General features: G+C 39.3%; 1 protein-coding gene across 4 annotated transcripts in view; it reads right to left on the reverse strand.

Annotated features, from left to right (window-relative positions):
• The window catches only part of BTAF1 (B-TFIID TATA-box binding protein associated factor 1), a 95,145-nt gene that overhangs the window by 14,775 nt on the left and 62,657 nt on the right, over positions 1–17,713 (reverse strand). For all 4 annotated transcript variants that reach the window (XR_013346703.1, XM_077822621.1, XM_077822622.1 and 1 more), the window contains 8 exons: positions 11,460–11,612; positions 3,084–3,205; positions 2,828–2,995; positions 2,533–2,610; positions 2,320–2,449; positions 1,441–1,582; positions 1,132–1,262; positions 536–661 (listed from right to left, as the gene is read on the reverse strand). Coding sequence is in view for 3 of the 4 variants with exons in the window: in XM_077822621.1 (XP_077678747.1) it covers positions 536–661; positions 1,132–1,262; positions 1,441–1,582; positions 2,320–2,449; positions 2,533–2,610; positions 2,828–2,995; positions 3,084–3,205; positions 11,460–11,612 (1,050 nt within the window). In the remaining variant the exon portion in view is untranslated. The remainder of the gene's footprint in view (positions 1–535; positions 662–1,131; positions 1,263–1,440; positions 1,583–2,319; positions 2,450–2,532; positions 2,611–2,827; positions 2,996–3,083; positions 3,206–11,459; positions 11,613–17,713) is intronic.

Consider the following 17,713-nt stretch of genomic DNA (forward strand, 5'->3'; position numbering starts at 1 on the left):
GAAAACTTGCCGCTGCTAGTATTAAAACAATCTTAGTTCCAGCTCTGGGGACAGTGCATGAAGCCCTTGTATCAGAGCATCATGTGACTCTGAAACAACAAGATTGGAAACTGGAAGCTTTGTGAGGCCCTTCAGAGAAGTACTGCCATACCAATTTACCTTAAGTTATCTTTGGATCCAAATTTTATGAAGGCTTGTGATCATGCACAATTTCAGTCTGATTAATTCAGCAGAATACGTAAAAAAACCTATTATAGTTTAAATATTTTAAACAGGAAGTTTCACTTGAAAATAAGACATCAAAATGTAATTTAATCATCTTAGCTCTTCACACCTTATTCCAGACAAGTTAATCACAGCTATGGAAATTGCTTCATTTAAATAGTAGGTTCAGGATTTAACCAAATGTACTTTAAACTATATTTCAACATCCAGTGTACAAAAATTACCCTTTTCAGTAGGGCAGGATTTAGTAGAATATAATCTACTAGAAATACATTAACAAGAGAGCACAAATTATTGAAGAAATCTGTACCTGAAACACATGTCCTGTAGCTTTAAGCTTTGGCCTTTCAGTCTCCTCACTCAGTGAAGCAGATGAAACAGTTTCATCAACATCACATTTGGCACGAGACTTGGCAAAATCTTCATAAAGCTGAACCTGTAGGGTCCCCCGAGGTGAAAGAAAGGAGTGTATCGTGTAAAGGAGTGAGAAAACAAGAACGACAAAATTTAAATCCAGACTGCCTAATAACGCAACAAACGAAGAGAACTTTTTAAGTTATCTCACTAAACATAATATTAATACCACACAGTTTATGTGTAATCTCATTACTTGAAAATTTTACTTTAAATTTGCAAATTCATGCATATTGTCTAAGTAATACATGCCAGGAAACTATTTCCTACAACTACCCACATTAGTGATACCAGAAACACACTCATCAGTGATTTTAAATTTTAAGCCTCATAAGAAAATATTTTCAAATCCGGGTGGTCTAAAGTATGCCAAGGCTCATACTGAACTGACCCCAGGATCATGGAGCTACAACTGGCTCCTCTGTAGTCCCAACTAGTGCAGAGCAAATGTCCAGTACCAGAGAGAGTCTATATCTTGCTTTTTAAACTTACCTGTAGAGGACTGAGAGTACAGTAATAATCTTGAATAATTTTGGGTGGAAGATCCTGTAGTACATCCTCTTTCATTCTTCTCAACAGAAATGGTAATACTTGACGGTGCAGTGCTTCCATTGCAAGAACTCCTAGGTGTCAACAGCAGACATAGCAAATAGTTTAGAAACCACAACAAAGCAGCAAATTACTTCAATTACCACAAACAGAAAGACTTCATACTGCGATATTGAAGTGTTTGATGTTTTCAACAGAAATTCTGAGTTACAAAGAAACAAGCAAGAAAATAGATTGGAGCTTGTGCCTTACCTGCCTCTTGTTCTCGACTGGAACTCCGAGCATCTCTACTTGCTAAAATTGGTTTGCCATAACGCGCTGCAAACTGGCGTTCAGTACCCAAAAATCCTGGCATAAGGAAGTCAAACAGTGACCACAACTCTAAAACGTTATTCTGAAGATAAGAGAAAAATTCATTAAAACATTTCCAAGACCGAAAACAGTTTCCAAGATTATGGAGTATTTCTTTACTTATTTTTGAATTTTTACCCTATAATACAGTGCAATGAAGCTCTCGACATCAACTATGATCCTATAGCTGTTTTGTGTATCTGGGAGATTGACAGTTGGGTGGGGATGAAATCAAGGATTAGGTAAGGGGAAGGCCCCAATGGTACCTTCACAGGCCAGGACCAAAGTGACTTCAGAATGTGCACTTTGTAATTGATTACTGGATTTTCCGACACCTCCAGGCATCAAAGCATGCCCTTTGGATAGCAGCAGAGAGAGAGTGTATGGCAGTACACTAGGGTCTTTGGCAGCCTCAACTCAATGCGAGGCAGACATCCCAAGGAGAGAGGTCTTATATAGCAGAATGGGACTCAAAATGTGAGGGAGTTCGAGCTGATATGAACATCATGTGCCATGAGTTTTTGGAATGGAACCCCTGGGTTCCATAAAGGTGGAAAACCACACCACTTTGAAACAGTTTGGAGAAAAATGGAGTGGGAGTACTTCAGAGTCCCCACACCACTTTGGGTTTTTCCATATGTGAAATGGTGAGCGCGAGCCTCAGATGTTCAGGAGAGCAGTAAGCTATATGCTGAACACGACAGCTAAGATAACTGCAAAAATAATTTCCCTTTGCCTCTTCCACTCCCACCCTCTTGAAATAGAGTGTGTAGCAATTACCTGGATTGGTGTCCCAGAAAGAATGATCCTATAATTGGCAGTCAACTGCTTTACTGCTTTTGACAATTTTGTTTTTCCATTTTTGATTACATGGCCTTCATCAAGAATACAGTAATTAAACTTAATATTTCTAGGAAATAAAAGGAAGTCTTATTTAATATTTTTAAAATATGAATAAAACAAGAAAGCAAGAAGACAAACATTAATTCTTACCTGAAGAAATCAATGTCATTTCGCACAACATCATATGAAGCTACTATGAGATTGTGCTTTTTCACCTGGTGTTGCAATCTTAAAACAAATAGAGAGAAACAGTGTTCAGGGCAAATATAAATAAATAGGTCTTCATTTCCACCCACAAAAGTAGTGTAAACATTCTACGATTTACTGTCTGCATAAAAAGCAAAGTTATTTTTTCAGCCATATACAAAGAATTTTGAAATTTATCTTAATCAGACAGAGAATATATGTTCAAGTCAAAATATTTTTTCTGCAATGTACTGCTTACCTTGCTCTTTCAGTGGGAGGGCCGGTATAGTGCAAAGGATTGAGATACTCTTTGGAGCAAAATTTACTCACTTCATCCACCCAATGACCTGTAAGCGTTGGAGGACAAACCACCAAGGATGGAAGAGGAACACTGTCTACCAATTTAGTTCTTGCATATTCTTGAGCCCTTTAGAGTATCAAACATTAAGAACGCAATGTTACTTTTAGTATCTTAAAAAAAAATCCTCAAAGTGCATGATAGAACAGCAGCTTACCTGAGGCAATGATCTCCTGCAAGAATACAAATGGACTGCAATGTTTTTCCTAAACCCATATCATCACAAAGAATTCCATGAAGTTTGTACTTATTGAGAAATGCCAGCCAATTGACACCATCCTTTAAAAAGGAGAAAGTGCAGGAGACAAAAGATGTAAAAAGTCAGGTGTTTTGATTAGAGCAATCAATCTTTCCTTCAAAACGCTTTTGTGATGGATATGCCATGCACTGTCGAACTCCTGCCTGATTTCATCAAACTTTTAAACTACTACTACAGGTGTCCATGCATTGCTCTGGGTGCCTATCCCATAATTAACACCCCCCATACACAGCCCCGAAGGACTGCCCACAAATGTATCTGCTTCAGCCCACCATCTCATTAACAGCCTTACAGAAAAGGGAAAAAAAAATGCTCCTTGGGTGCTGGTAAATCGATTAGCAGAAACACTTGCAAAGACAAACTCACAAATATCCTAGTCAGTGTACCTTTGCAGTCTTCACTGTGTGACGTACAACTGCTTGGCTATTAAAATATGCAGAGGGAAGAAAACTGGAATATGTTACTCGATAATTTTTCTTCGAGTGTAACCTCTCCCCAAAACCATGACTGATGGCCTCTGCCCTTTGTTTGTTTTGATATTTATTACCACCAAGCCCAAGAGTCAAAATGAGTCAGAACTCCCCAAAATCATGGGATTCTAAAAAAAAAAAAAAAACAAAAAACCCCCCCACATCTTCTGGTTTCTAAACCTCCCCCATCCCATGCATGTGACAGATTGAAAATTCAGCCTTAATTGCATATAAATATATGGCACCACAGACAAACCCCAACTTGCTGACTCTGCTGGTCCCCTTTCCCCAACACCGCATAAAAGTGTCCCTTGGACACCCGCTATATGACTCCCTCCTGGAATTCACCGTCTCTTCACCCCTGCCCCCTTTCTTCAGTTTGCAACTGGGGGGGAAAGGGAGCCTGAAAGCCAGCCTGGGCTCCCACTACTATTAACTACCCTGCCTGGATTTGGTGGGGTGGGGGATTTGAGGGTGATGCTTCTGCTGCTGCCGCCACCAAGCTTATGGGGATGAGAGAGTCTCCACTGAGCATCCCCTTTACATATTCATTATAATGTAGTTAACACAATATTAAGGACAAATGGTAAGTCTCAACATATCTCTAAACTTTATAGTAAACACCAGACTCTATAAAGGAGAACACACTACTAAAAAGTGTCATAATTTAAGCAAAATTATATAATACTTGTTCATAGCTGGCTAAACAGTTTAGTTACTAATATCTTGGAAATGCTAGAATAGAGATTTTTCTTGGGACTTCTCTAATCAGAATCTGTCTGAAAGATTCACAACTTCTGGACTGAACTTTTGTTATGATCTTCATGTACTTTTAAAATTGAAGATTTGCACTAACTGAAACACACTTCTCAACATCTTTCACATGTTAGCCAAAAAAACTGGTTGAGGTGTTATACAATTTTGGATTTCTTTCCCCCCCATGCATCTGTCCACACATCTGCGAGTACTGCCAGACTAAGTTTTTCATTGATTTTTTTTTTTTTTTTTGGCGCAGAGTTTGTATTAAAAACGTTCATATTCTGACTGTAGAAGAGTCTTGCTGAAAGAATGTCTGCTGGGTGACTTTCATGATGGTCTTAATAGTTTAAATGGTTCCTGCCAATAAATCTTTTCCGTGACTCAGTGGAGAGCCAGAAACATATCACCCTTGAGAGAGTTTGGTCAATTTTTTGTTGCCATTCAAGCATCACCCTGTCTATTAATGAAGTCATTGTTGAGGGTCTTTTGGATATAACTGGCTGAAATGCATGTTGTTTTCCTGATGACTGAAGAGCTGAACTTGAGTGTACAACAATTTCAGATGGTGGTGTGTCAGAAGCAGGAGGACTTCTGGATTGAGGAGGATTGTTGCAAGTGCAACCACTGTCAGTGTCATCTCTTCTTCTTGACCTTCATTGCCAGTCATGAAGGCTTTTTTAAATGTCTGCAGGTCATTTTACATGCAAGGATGTGTTTGGCCATTCTCATAGCATTTGAAAACGCATATTTCACTTGGCAGTATTTGCCAATACAGATCCCTTTTCGTCTGAATGACTTTCAGTGTGGAAATGCTTCCATAGTCATATCATTTTTGCTGAGGGAGAAGAAAAAGAGCTCCTCCATGCTGCGTGCATTTGGTTCCTCCTGCAGATCTCCGGGTCAGAAAGTGGAGGCAGAATCCATTCCTGCCCCTCAAGATTCTCCTCCAAGGCCCTGGATGCATAGGCCTCTTGCTCTCTAGCCCAGCGACTATGCAGGCAGGCTACAGACTGTTAGGTCCCCTACACGACAGTGTGTGTCAACCTTCCAGTCTACTGAGATGTCGTCTCTGGAATGAGTGGGCTGCTCATCAGGGACAGTCAGGACAGCAGCTTCAGGGTAGCAGCTGCTTCCCCCTCATGCTCACACTGTTTCCACACCAAACTCCACGTCCAGGACGGAAGTCAGCATAGACAGGCAGGCAGTAAGTCACAAGAAAGGGCCCCCTATACTCAGAGTTGTTCTTTAGTACAAACGGCAGCAATTTAGGGGGCTATAATATGTTCCAGGGGGCTACAGATATATAATATTTGCACAGAAGTTTCTTTTCAATTTTTCCCAGCACTTCCAGTTTTTTTTTCATACCAAAGCATCGGGGGGGTGGGGGGGGTTAAAAAAAAAAAAGTTCTTTTCCCCACTGAAAGTTTCTGGGTTTCTCCAGACCTCACATCTCTAGCCATGCCCCTTGTTCCACACACTAGAAGGGCTTGTCTTCAAGTACAGTGCTATAGCACCCCTGTAGCGCTTTTGTGAAGATGTTACTACGCCAACAGGAGAGCTTTTCCTGTTGGCATAGTTAATCCATCTCCCCGAGAAGCAGTAAGCTATGTCGAAGGGAAAAGCTCTTCCATTGACATAGCACCATCTACATGAGGTGTAAGATCAACATAACTGCGTCACTCATGGGTGTGGATTTTTTCAAACCTCTGATAGCATTTTCAAATGCATATTTCACTTGTCAATATTTGTAAAATACAGTTATATCGATATAATTCTGTAGCATAGACCTGGTCGAAGAGTTTTTCTTAAAATTGTAGAACACTAATGATTTAGTAACAAGTTCTAATACTAAATCAACTTTGTAACTAACTATGCACATATTTCCCTCACAGAAAATAAAAACAGACCTCCTGATTTCAGAACTATTTGAGTTATGAGTCAAATGTCTAAATAGGTAGTCTTTCTTCTTTAGTGTCCCCCTTTTTGTGGGCTGTAGTGATCAATGCAAGGATTCTTCATCCAGAATAGTATCTGTACTACTGTGGAGTGGAATTTTGGGCTTCTATTTCCTCCTCGGTTGTTAAAAATCCACCATGAAGGCTTTTCTGATTGTACTAGAAGGAAGTCTCTGCAGTTGAAGTCAGTACCTGAGAATTACCAGATTCATTACTCTTAAATCCAGAAAATTTGTTTCTACTTACTTTCAGAGTTCCTATAACCCCATAATAATTAGTGGAGAGGAGAGCGTTCGTAAAGCATAAGACAATTTGAAGATTTGTCCATTTGAGAAACAGTATTTCTTTGAATGGTTGTCTGCTATCCAGAGTCATAGCCACTGCTGTGGTCTGAATTAAAGGTCATGACCCTAGCAGCAAACCCCATGGAATCCTTAGATAAGTCAGCTATGAAAGAAACAGAATGCAAGTTTTTCTTTAACACTGACAGGAATTCCTTGGCTTTGTTGGGGTCTGCAGCTGTCAGATCAGTTAAACATGACAGGAGAGCCCAGGCAAAACAGGTGGTAGCAAAGGACTTTGTAGAATGTGGAAGATTTGTAGTCTCTCTTAGAGAAACCTAAATTTTTATCATCTGAATTTTTGGAAAAAAATCCCCTTCAGACAGGCTCATGTTTGGTAAAGTGGGGGCTACTGCCAGTGTGATTTTAGGCAAGACTTGTGGTTTTCCTTAGGCTCCTAAACTATAAAATATTCTGTGGTCTCTTTCCCACAGGACATTTGCCTTTTTCATGATTTTCCCCAGGAAAGAGAGTAGGGGGTTATTTTCAACTTCTATTTTGAAAACAGATCTTTACCCATTAGATTTTTTGCTGTCTTTTTTTTTTTTGGGCTGGATTTCAAATCAGAGCCACCACTGTCTTGTGCAGTATGTCTTATATTGTCAAGGGTTGGGGGGTGGGAAATCTTCCTTTTTCACTTGTGATGGCTGTTCAGAGTCAGTTTTCAAGTGGAGGAACTGGAATCAGGAGTGGGAACAGTTATGGCTCATAGGCTTTTTCTTGCCCATTTCAGTCCTTGGGTGCACAGGAGATGCCAGATGGACTGAAGACGACAACTGATTCCTTGCCTAGGGAGTTTGGACCATTTGAGAACATGCAAGGGGAGCCTGGTTTTCAAACAAACAGTCTGGTAGTTGGGGCTGTCTCTCTAGGGTGCTGAGGGGGCTACTAGAAATACTTTCTGTGTGGGGAGAGGATGGGAGGGAGAGGAGTGATCTGCTCTGTTCCTTCGCAAATTTGTTTGAGACTACTAGTCCCTCTGATCCACAACCTGTTTGTGATGTGTAAAGGCTTCTCGAGTGACAGGGGGCATACCCTGGTGGAGTGAGGGATGGGGGCTGTGAATGGGTATGGATAGTTCATCCTATTTGCTGACTGGGAATGCTGCCTTACAAAACAAAAGCATCTTTTGAGACTTCACTCACTACTTCTTATGCTGCTTCATCATGATTGGGGAGCACATGGAAAGGAGATACCATGCTGCACTGAAGAGCCCAGAGGAACAAATGCCTCAGTTTCCATATTCCTCAGGACAAGACCTCCTCAGAAAGGGGTAAAAAGGTTGTTATTGCACAACAATTTACTTATTTTTAAAAAGAGCCCGAGAGAGGGAACCACTAAGTGAGAACTTCTGGTGAGTGAAAGGGAGGAGCATGATCAAACCCAGTGGTTGCCTAGTAACAATGCTGAATGGTCTCTGATATTCACACAAACCAAGGCATAGGGACTGTGGGAAATATTTGGATCTACAAAGATATTTTTATGTTCATATGCCATAATTCTCCCTTCCTTGTATCTTTTGGATATTTTATTGCACATGGTGTTCGGATGAAATTAACCACCATTCTTGCTTCAAAATTGCAGAGAATGGAAAGCAGGTATGACCTGGTAAAAACCACATCTGGTAAATACCAGGTAAAATTATGTTTTTTGTTTTTTTTTTTTAAACTCGTCCAAGAAAAACTAATAGTCCCAGTTTAAGGGATTTAAAGAACTATTTCAATAACGTACACCACATTACACTTAGTTTTAGTTACATATTCAAATTGTGGTTACATAGATTCAGAGATCAATTTAGGGTTGTGAAAATAAAAAGTAAAACTGCAGTGGACATAAACCTAATATGTAATTACAATACTAAACGTTGGAATGTTTATATAGGTTTTGGTTCGGTATTTTCTCAAGGAATTTATATGTCATGACTCATTTCAGTTTTCAATATTATTGAAACAGAAGTCAAAATCATCATATTATATGAAACAGTAATGCAGAGTTCTAGGCTTGAAGCATTATGCAATCAGAAGCACGCAGAGGTCCAGACCATCAGTCCAGGTCCATTTGGGCATTCTGTAATCGAACAACTTTTATATAGTGATACACTGAGCTTATTCCTCAGTTTTGAAAGATTAATTCTATGCTTGCTGAATTTGCTGGACACAGATGAAACTGCATTTTAAGTTCAATGAAGTCAGATGGAATGTCAGAATTCTTCAGATATTTTCCCATAATGTTAGAGGGGAAACTTTTTCTTTGAACGTGGATGAAAACTGACTTTAGACATGGAGCTTCTTCTACTTTAATTGTAAGTAAATATGCGAGAGTCAGGATTTTTGCTGAATAACCACTGCCTTGCAATTCCTTCTTGCTCAGCAGACAGTTTTTTTAGTTGACCAACATGTGCACAGGACTAATTGTACCTTTTGCTTTGTTTAGTGCAAGATCTTCATTTAACAGTAGATCAAATCATACACTGCATGCAACAGCAACTAGTTTCAACTGACTTATTGAGTTCTTTGCTTCTTGGTAAATCCCTTGATTATTAGTTATATCGATCATTCTATCTTCAAGTTCTGCCTGATGATTAGGGCCCTACACCAAACTCACGGCCGTGAAAAATGTGTCATGGACTGTGAAATCTGGTCTCCACGGTGAAATCTGCACTTGTGTACTTTTACCCTATACTCAAAACTGGGGGGGTGGGAGGGGTCAAGACCCAAAAGGGGGGTTGCAAGGCTATTGTGGGGGGGCACCCTTATTTCTGCACTTCCTTTCAGAGCTGGCTGGCTGGACAGCGGCAGCTACTAGCCAGGTGCCCAGCTCTGAAGGCTGTGCTGCTGCCAGCAGCAGGTAGGATATTGCCACCTCTACTTCTGCGCTACCACTGGTGGTGGCACTGCCTTTAGAGCAGTGCCCCTGGCCAGCAGCCACCGCCCTCCAGCTGCCAAGCTCCGAAGGCAGCGCAGAAGTAAGGGTGGCAATACTGCCTACAATAGCCTTGCAACTCCCTTTTGGGTCAGGACCCTCCAGTTTGAGAAATGCCGATTTAAAGGCTTTATATGTTTAGGTTTTTTAATACATATTCATGCTTTGTTACAACACCATGAAATTTAAGATTTAAATATCTGAAACTATGAAATTCAATATTTTAAAAAATACTTTGACCGTGAAATTTACCAAAATGAACCGTGAATTTGGTAGAGCCCTACTAAGGATCACTCTCAATCCTGAGAGAATGCAGCCATATTTTAACGTGTACTTCTAGGCATGTTATTTGACTGTTTGAGCGTCACCAGGAATTTGGGTGTTTACATGCCCTTGGCATTCTTTTTAACAAGGCTTCAGGCTGATTGCGATTATGAAAATACTTCTGTAAACCTACAAAATGTTTAATCAACATACTTTGTGCAAGATCTTGTCCAAGTAGATTTAGCCAATGTGACGTACATCCATACATAACTAAAGTGTCATCATCTTGTTCCAAATCACTTGTCACATATTACAACTTTTTCTCGTCATCTGCCAGGTAGCTCTTAACACCATAGTCATACAGTTCATTCGCTAAGGCCTTTGGCATTTCTTGCTAGCGTAGCACAGTACGTTCAAGTCTTATTACTTCCAGTATCAACCACTGACACATAAGCCTCAGTTTTCCCTATCTGCACACAGTTCCCTGGGTCATTGTGCACATTACTCCAGCCATCCTGTATTAATGTGACTGCTTTTCATATAAAGGGTAGAAGCATACAACGAATAAGTCACCAGTAACTATGTCTAATGTTCACCTGCTTTCAATTGAGTACTTTGTAGTCTGGCCTTACGCAGCTGATCATTGCTTGAAAATTTGGATGCTCAACAGACAAAGTAATATTATAGCCATAAAAAAAAAATCTGCAATTTTCAAGTCTATCTTTTGCTTCAGTTCTGGAGTTGTTTTTGTTAAAAACTTCTTCTTGGTTTTATTTGGCCAATCTGGATCTGACTTTCGGATTCTAATACTCACATCTGTGTAGCCAAAGCCACTCGTTCTGGTGTTTTTGTTCTTTCCACTGCATTTTGCAAATTATTTCTCATACAATCTGCCTTCCAACTCACTTTGTCTTTGCAATTTCTGAATGCAAGACTCTGCCATCTTCATGAACTTTCTCAAAACTAGCCATGAATTGGGTCAAGTGTTCTTCCACCTTTGCTCATGCTGAAATATTTTACTTGAGTCACTGTATTCACTGAGTTCAGTTGCACTCCAGCCACCCAACTGAAGAGAAAGTACTGGACTGGACAGTTAATTTGGTAGTTTCCCCTCGAACAGAAACTGCAACTTCTGAATGTGGGAATCCGTCTGTTTGTACTGAACATATTTTAATTGCTAAACAAAGAAGAGAAATTCAGAAGTTTCAGTTTTTGTTCAAAGTATCCAAGGCAATAGCATACAGCTTTAAGTTGAGGCTCTTTCGTTTTATCGCCTTTAATTAAAATTAGATCATATTACCGCAAAACTATCAAGTTACTATATATTTTTCAGTAATTGTCATTAGTTTGTTCTAATAATAGTTATATTCTTCCCAGTTTCTGATTAAAATGGGTTGAAAACAGTATTTACTAATGCCTTGTCCTAAACTAGTTTCTTCTGGGAAATTACCAACCCTGAAAGTCTGTCAGTTTACTGTCCGAGTTTTAGTGTACAGAATGTGTTACAATTATGCACTATAAGTCATCATGCTTTTCTTGTAAAGTAAAAGGAGAAGTTTTTACCTGCTGATATTTTCTGAGCTCTGCTTTGATTGGGACCGGAATTTTATAGTTTTCCAATTTTTTTCCATCCAATAGTTGCTCCAGAAAATGGCGCTCTTTGGCTTTCAGTTGGATTAATTCTTCAGACATGTTTGGTGGATCTGGAATGCCAGCCTGAAATGATTAAAAAATATAGTAACCTTGTACAAAAGGAGTCATTTCTTATATAGAAAGAGAGCAAATGCAAACTAGAATCTCACATTCGCCAGAAGAGATTTTCATAAGCATTTAGCATTTTCGCAAGGTATTTTTTCAATTGCATATTCCCAAAGGCTTCTTTTATCACACACTTGGAAAAAAAGTCACTTGCTTGATCCCCTGTAGGCTAGTTCATCCAAAGTTGCAGAATTGACAAAAACAGAACATACCCTGAACGTTCACCAAAGGAAAATTCCACTATAAACTTTTGTACACAAAAGAGGAACACCGGTCCTACCTGTAAAATTATGCAGAAGCTGGATTGTTCCGCCTTTACTTAAGGTAGCTTCATCAGTCGACTGATAAAAAACTGACACCTTTTCTTCCTAAGCTACAACCAACCCCCAAAAAGTAGTAGATAACTTCCCCAAGAGTACTCAAATTCCAAACTATAACGTAAAATGAGAACTAAGTAGAAAGGTAAGATTCCAACTGTTAGAATTCCAACTGTTAGAGGGGTGTGAGAGAGTACTACAACAAACCATTATCAGGACCTTTGATAAGACTCTCAATTGCTGTTCTTAGGCCAAAAGGCAAAAGCAGAGAATTGAAAACATTGAGAACCTATGGTGAATCAGAGACGTATGTTGAGAGGAGGTTTTAGGTTGAAGGTATGAATTCAGTGAAGGGGTGAAAGCCTCCTGGCTTCATGACAGTTGTGATGGACCAATTGCTTGCAAACTGCAGGCTCTGGATGAGCAGTCCACAATGAATCAAAGGACTTTTTTTGGCAGCCTATGAAACTTACACATAGCCTTAGAAAAGGCAGGTTTTACATCAGGTTTCACCTGGATTCTGAGATTAATGCCCTAATATCTACGTGGAATGGAAAGCAAACATCAATCTCTGCCTGTGCTTATATGGAGGGTAGAGAAACTTTGTTTCTTTGCCTCATAGAGAGTTAGGGTAGATGTCACTGCCTCCACTAAGTGTCTCAGTCTTCTGGAGGAAATTGTGTGGCATACTACTGAGCAGAGGGCTCAGCGTATTGGTTAAACTTCACCTCAGGATAAGTCCAGAGAACAATTCCCTTCTTCAGAGCTTTCAAGGATGGTGGGTCTGCAAAAAGTGGTGGTTGGGGCCTCTGCACAAGCTTCAGTTGCACTCACTGCTGAGTGCAACAGGAATAGCAGTGGATAGGGAAATGTTGAATGAAAGAACATGAAGCCAGTCCCAGCCCACAGTTTGGCAGCTTCCTGTCTGCTCCCTCATTTTGTTGTGTGTAGGAAAAAGAAGGTAGTAATCACTACAGTTGCACTGGACAGAATGGAACCCCTCTCTCACCGAGGAGTATACTTCCCTCCACAGTTGTCAGTCAACACTTCCTGGATAGACTCAGTGCTGGGTGGGCAGCCCCATAGCACCAAACCTGGGCGCAGAGTGAACTCAGTGGACCTCCCTACTGCCTAGAGGAAAAGTGGCTGTAGGTGGCAGGAGAGTCAGACATCTTAAATACCTTTAAAAATCTGGCCTATTGAGCCTACTATGGTCAGTGCCATATCTGTGTCACCTATAAAATGCTTTGAGATTCCTCTTCTGACTAGCTGCCCCATATTGGGGCTCCAAAGTCTTGTATCAACCACTTGGTAGTGTTATCTAATAAAGGAAAGGCAAAAGCAACCCAGTTTTCAGATTGTTTTAGTGCTCCAATCAGAAAAGCATGCAACTTCCTTTTGATTTTTTAAATACAGTACCCGTTCAACCACCTTTTTTTTTTTACATTTAAAAAAGAGACAAATGAAAGTCCTGTGTCAACTTATAGCAAAACCGTTTATCATGAAGATGTACAAGACAGTAATGAATTGTTTACTCTGTATCCTCTCTTCCAAGCATAGTTTTCTAGTCTTATATTTTCATGGCTCACTAGAATGAATATATTGAAATTAAGCGATCAGAGAAATACAAGAACTGTGCACACTGAATTATCAACTTCCAAATTCAATCTCACAACCACTTTAAAATATAGATTTCCTGTTTTGGTTGATTAGGAGCCAACATACATCAGAAATCCCATGTTTGTTCATAACTCTTTTACTCATTCAGCAACTGAATAAAGAGCCTCACATCTTCTAAAAGCCTGAAGACAATGCACAAGAGTCTGGACAATGGATACATTATCTTATATTACAAAAATATTAAGTTGTTTGCCAGAGACAAACAAATCTAAACTGAAACCAAAATGGTTGTGATAAAAGAAACACTCAAATAATTCATTTCCAGCACTAACTCCTGAAAACAAAAAGAAAAGGAGTACTTGTGGCACCTTAGAGACTAACCAATTTATTTGAGCATAAGCTTTCGTGAGCTACAGCTCACTTCATCGGATGCATACTGTGGAAAAGTGAGCTGTAGCTCATGAAAGCTTATGCTCAAATAAATTGGTTAGTCTCTAAGGTGCCACAAGTACTCCTTTTCTTTTTGCGAATACAGATTAAGACGACTGTTACTCTGAATCCTGAAAACAAGGGATTTTCCATCTTTGAAATGAAGACTGTTCTAATACCCCATTCACAAATACATAAAAACCACACACAAAAACCACATCATAAAACCCTTTGCTAATCACTGTCATGTCCCCTTGATTCCTCCTAAAAAATAAGCTGACAGGTTGGCATTATGGCTGCCTGAAACAGAGGAGCCCTAGAACCTAGATAGAAGGCACTGCCAATATTTCTATGCAGAAGGACAAGTCTGAACTCCAGAAGTGGATTATTTCACAGGCAGAATGGGGCGGGGGGGAGGGGAGAAGAGTACACAGACAGACATATCTTACCTTATTTTTAACCTTTGTTTAGAATACAAAATGAAACGTCTGTTACACAATTTTCCTTTCTAGGACCTCACCTCCTAATTGGAGACATTTGTGTTGCCCTCATATCTAGAATACACTGGAGACAATTCACACTTGCCCAAGACTTTGATATGCCCCTTCGTCCCTCATGCAAAATAAGTACTTCCAAAGCTATATTGCAACACTGAAGTGCTATTAATAGATGAATTCAAATACTTATTCAGCTCAAGGCCTTATTCAACAGCAGTAACTATATAGAGCTGAGAATGGGCCACCACAGAAATCCAAGAATTTAACTCTGATTGGATGCACTGGGAGAAAAAGAAAAGTTGAAGAAAGAAAATAGGTAGCAATCCTGACATCTCCTCCAAACATACATTTGGGATACTAATTTTTCCTTTCTGCTCATTGGTCCGAATGCTTGGACCACTGTCCTGATAAAAGTATACTGCTGCTGAGGATTAAAGGGCCATCTTGTAAGGCGTTTACAAAATGTGCTGATGGATTACCCAGTAGCACCTTTGCTTATTTCTTCTGTTGGTGGTTGTTGACCTTTCTACCCAACAGGCCACCAATCTACTGGGCCCTGTTTCCTTCCATAACCAATCAGTCTGTCTGCAGCTGCATATGCTTCAATGAGGCAGTAACTGATCCACCTAGTTATGTAGGATTTAGATGCTTTTAAGTACAGTCATTTAGAATGGAAAGAAAAGAGATGTAACCCTGAATTCATCAGTTTGAGTTAAATATTAACAGCTTTTTTCCACTTCTGGTATGTGTAGCAACTTCTCTTTCAGCTGAGGTCCAAACAAAGGAAGAATAATCTCCTGTAAAATATGAAAGAAAAGACTAGAGTAGAAGAACAACCTTGCCCTTGTGTGGAAGGCACATTAAGGTGCCTCTTCTAAGAGAGATTTCAGTCTTCTTGTCCAGTGGTTCTCAACCTTTCCAGACTATTGTACCTCTTTCTGGAGTCTGATTTGTCTCGCATACCCCAAGTTTCACCTCACGTAAAACTACTTGCTTACAAAAACAAACATAAAAATACAAAAAAGTGTCACAGCCCACTATTACTGAAAAATTGCTTATTTTCTTTTATTTTATAATTATATGGTAAATACATCAGTTGGAACAAATATTGTACTTACATTTCAGTGTATAATATATAGAGAAGTATAAACAAGTCATCTGAAATTTTAGTTTGTACTGACTTTGCCAGTGCTCTTTATGTAGCCTATTGTAAAACTAGGCAAATATCTAGAGGTGTTTCTGTACCCCCTGGAAGAACACTGTGTACCATGGGGGTACACGTACTCCTGGTCAAAAATCACTTTTCTTGCCAATGTAATTGTGAATAGGATGCATGTATTTATTGGGAGGAAATATAGGGAAATCAGATATCACCAGCATGAGCAGATTGGTTGTTACAACTTATAGCACCGTGGAGGGGTACTAGGTTGAAGAGACAGGCAAAACTGTTCTGTTGGATAGGCATGCTTGCCTAGGCTTCCCCACCAGCTGGATCTCAAACTGAGAAGGTAAAGGTCCACAGAGGTGCCAGAGCTTCTACTTCTTCAGCTTCTGTGATAGTCTCCTCCCAGATAGATTAAATCATGCCAAAACCCAAGAGGGGTTCTATTTGGTCTGCTCCACCGTTACAAATAAGGAGCAATTTTTTTTTTCCCTAAGTTCCTGCTAGAATCCAGTTTTTCCTGTTTGTTCAATTATTTCATGCTACCATGCTGCACCAGTAAGTGTTCATAGAAGTTATAATAAATTAATTCAAACTCTTGCAATATTTTAGTTAATATTTATTTGAAAAAGGAAATCAAGAAGGAATTAAGTGCTGAGATGGGAGTTGCTGGGTTCAAGAACCTATGCCAGCACGCTGTCCTTAGTCTCCTTCCCCCACCCCCACGGTTTATGCATTCTCTTTTCCTACTTAAATGATGGTTTGCCATCCAGTCATTAACGCAGATATCAGAAAAAGCCATCTCAGTTTCCTGGGTTTTATATTTAAAACAAATTAGAAGTAAAAGTCTGTCTAAATCTTTCGGGGGAAAACATTCATTTCTAGTCTGAATGCGTATACCCTTCAAAAAATATTGTCTTTAATAAAGTTTTAATATAAAAACTTGAAGTGCCTTATAGAAGGGCTAGCTTTTAATTCTAGTTCCACCACCGAGCACAGCTTTGCTGTGCTCATCTCAAGTGTTTCGAAACAAATGTGAACTAAATAACGTCAGTCCAAACTATTCATCTAGTTATTAAAACAGCTAGCAAGGGCGCTCAAGTCTCTATTTTTTAGAATTAAAATGTTGTAGCTTTAGTTTTTTTATTAAAGATCTTCCTTTAATTTTTTGGATATTGGCAAATCTCATTCTAAAATATGTTTAATGTTCACATTTAGTCAAATTCCACAGAACATGTCTGTAGAATTAAAGCAGTTCAGATAGTTTCTTCTAAAGATTTTTCTAATTGGAACTGATAATTGTCCAAAGGCTCAGATATTATTCCTCATGAATTATCTAGACATTTAATTTATTAATGAAGAATTCTGTTTTACTTATTTATAACCTTTACACTGAATATTTAATATGAATACATGCAACTAATACAATTGTCTAATCTTACATCCTTGTACTGCATATTCATTAAATTTCATCCAATGAACCGTTCCCCCCATGTTTTCTAAGTCCATTGTGTGAGTGGATTATTCCACTAGTACGAGAGTCCTACTTCAACGTGAGATTGGAATGAATTTTGCTCATTTGTACCAATTTGTGATTACTCAAATTTCTGTACCTCCTTTAAAATGAAAGGAAAAAATTAAAAAATAAAGGTAGTTTATACATCAGCATTAAAGGTAACAGTGATTTTTTCTTAGAAGTTCACAAACAGTTCAGAGGAAGAGACTGAAAGTACCAAGTATAGGGCCCTGGGGAACATCAAAAGGTGGCTGAATCCTAAAGGAAATGCAAATGAATGGCTAGGAATACAGAATCACCAAGAAAATACAGTACTCCAGAAGAACAAGGAAAAGGAAACATGGAGCAAGAGAGTGATGGACACTGTAGTGTCAAAGACAGATAGGAACAGCAGGGGAGGGCCTCTGCCAAGAGAAGGTCACTACTAAAACTTTAGTGAAGACAGCCTTTGTGGAATAGAAAGCCTAAAAGCCAAGAAGCAAAGGGTTATAGAATTTTAAAAGGGCAGGACCAGACTA

Source organism: Eretmochelys imbricata, chromosome 7, assembly GCF_965152235.1.
Source record: "Eretmochelys imbricata isolate rEreImb1 chromosome 7, rEreImb1.hap1, whole genome shotgun sequence".
NCBI lineage: Eukaryota > Metazoa > Chordata > Testudines > Cheloniidae > Eretmochelys > Eretmochelys imbricata.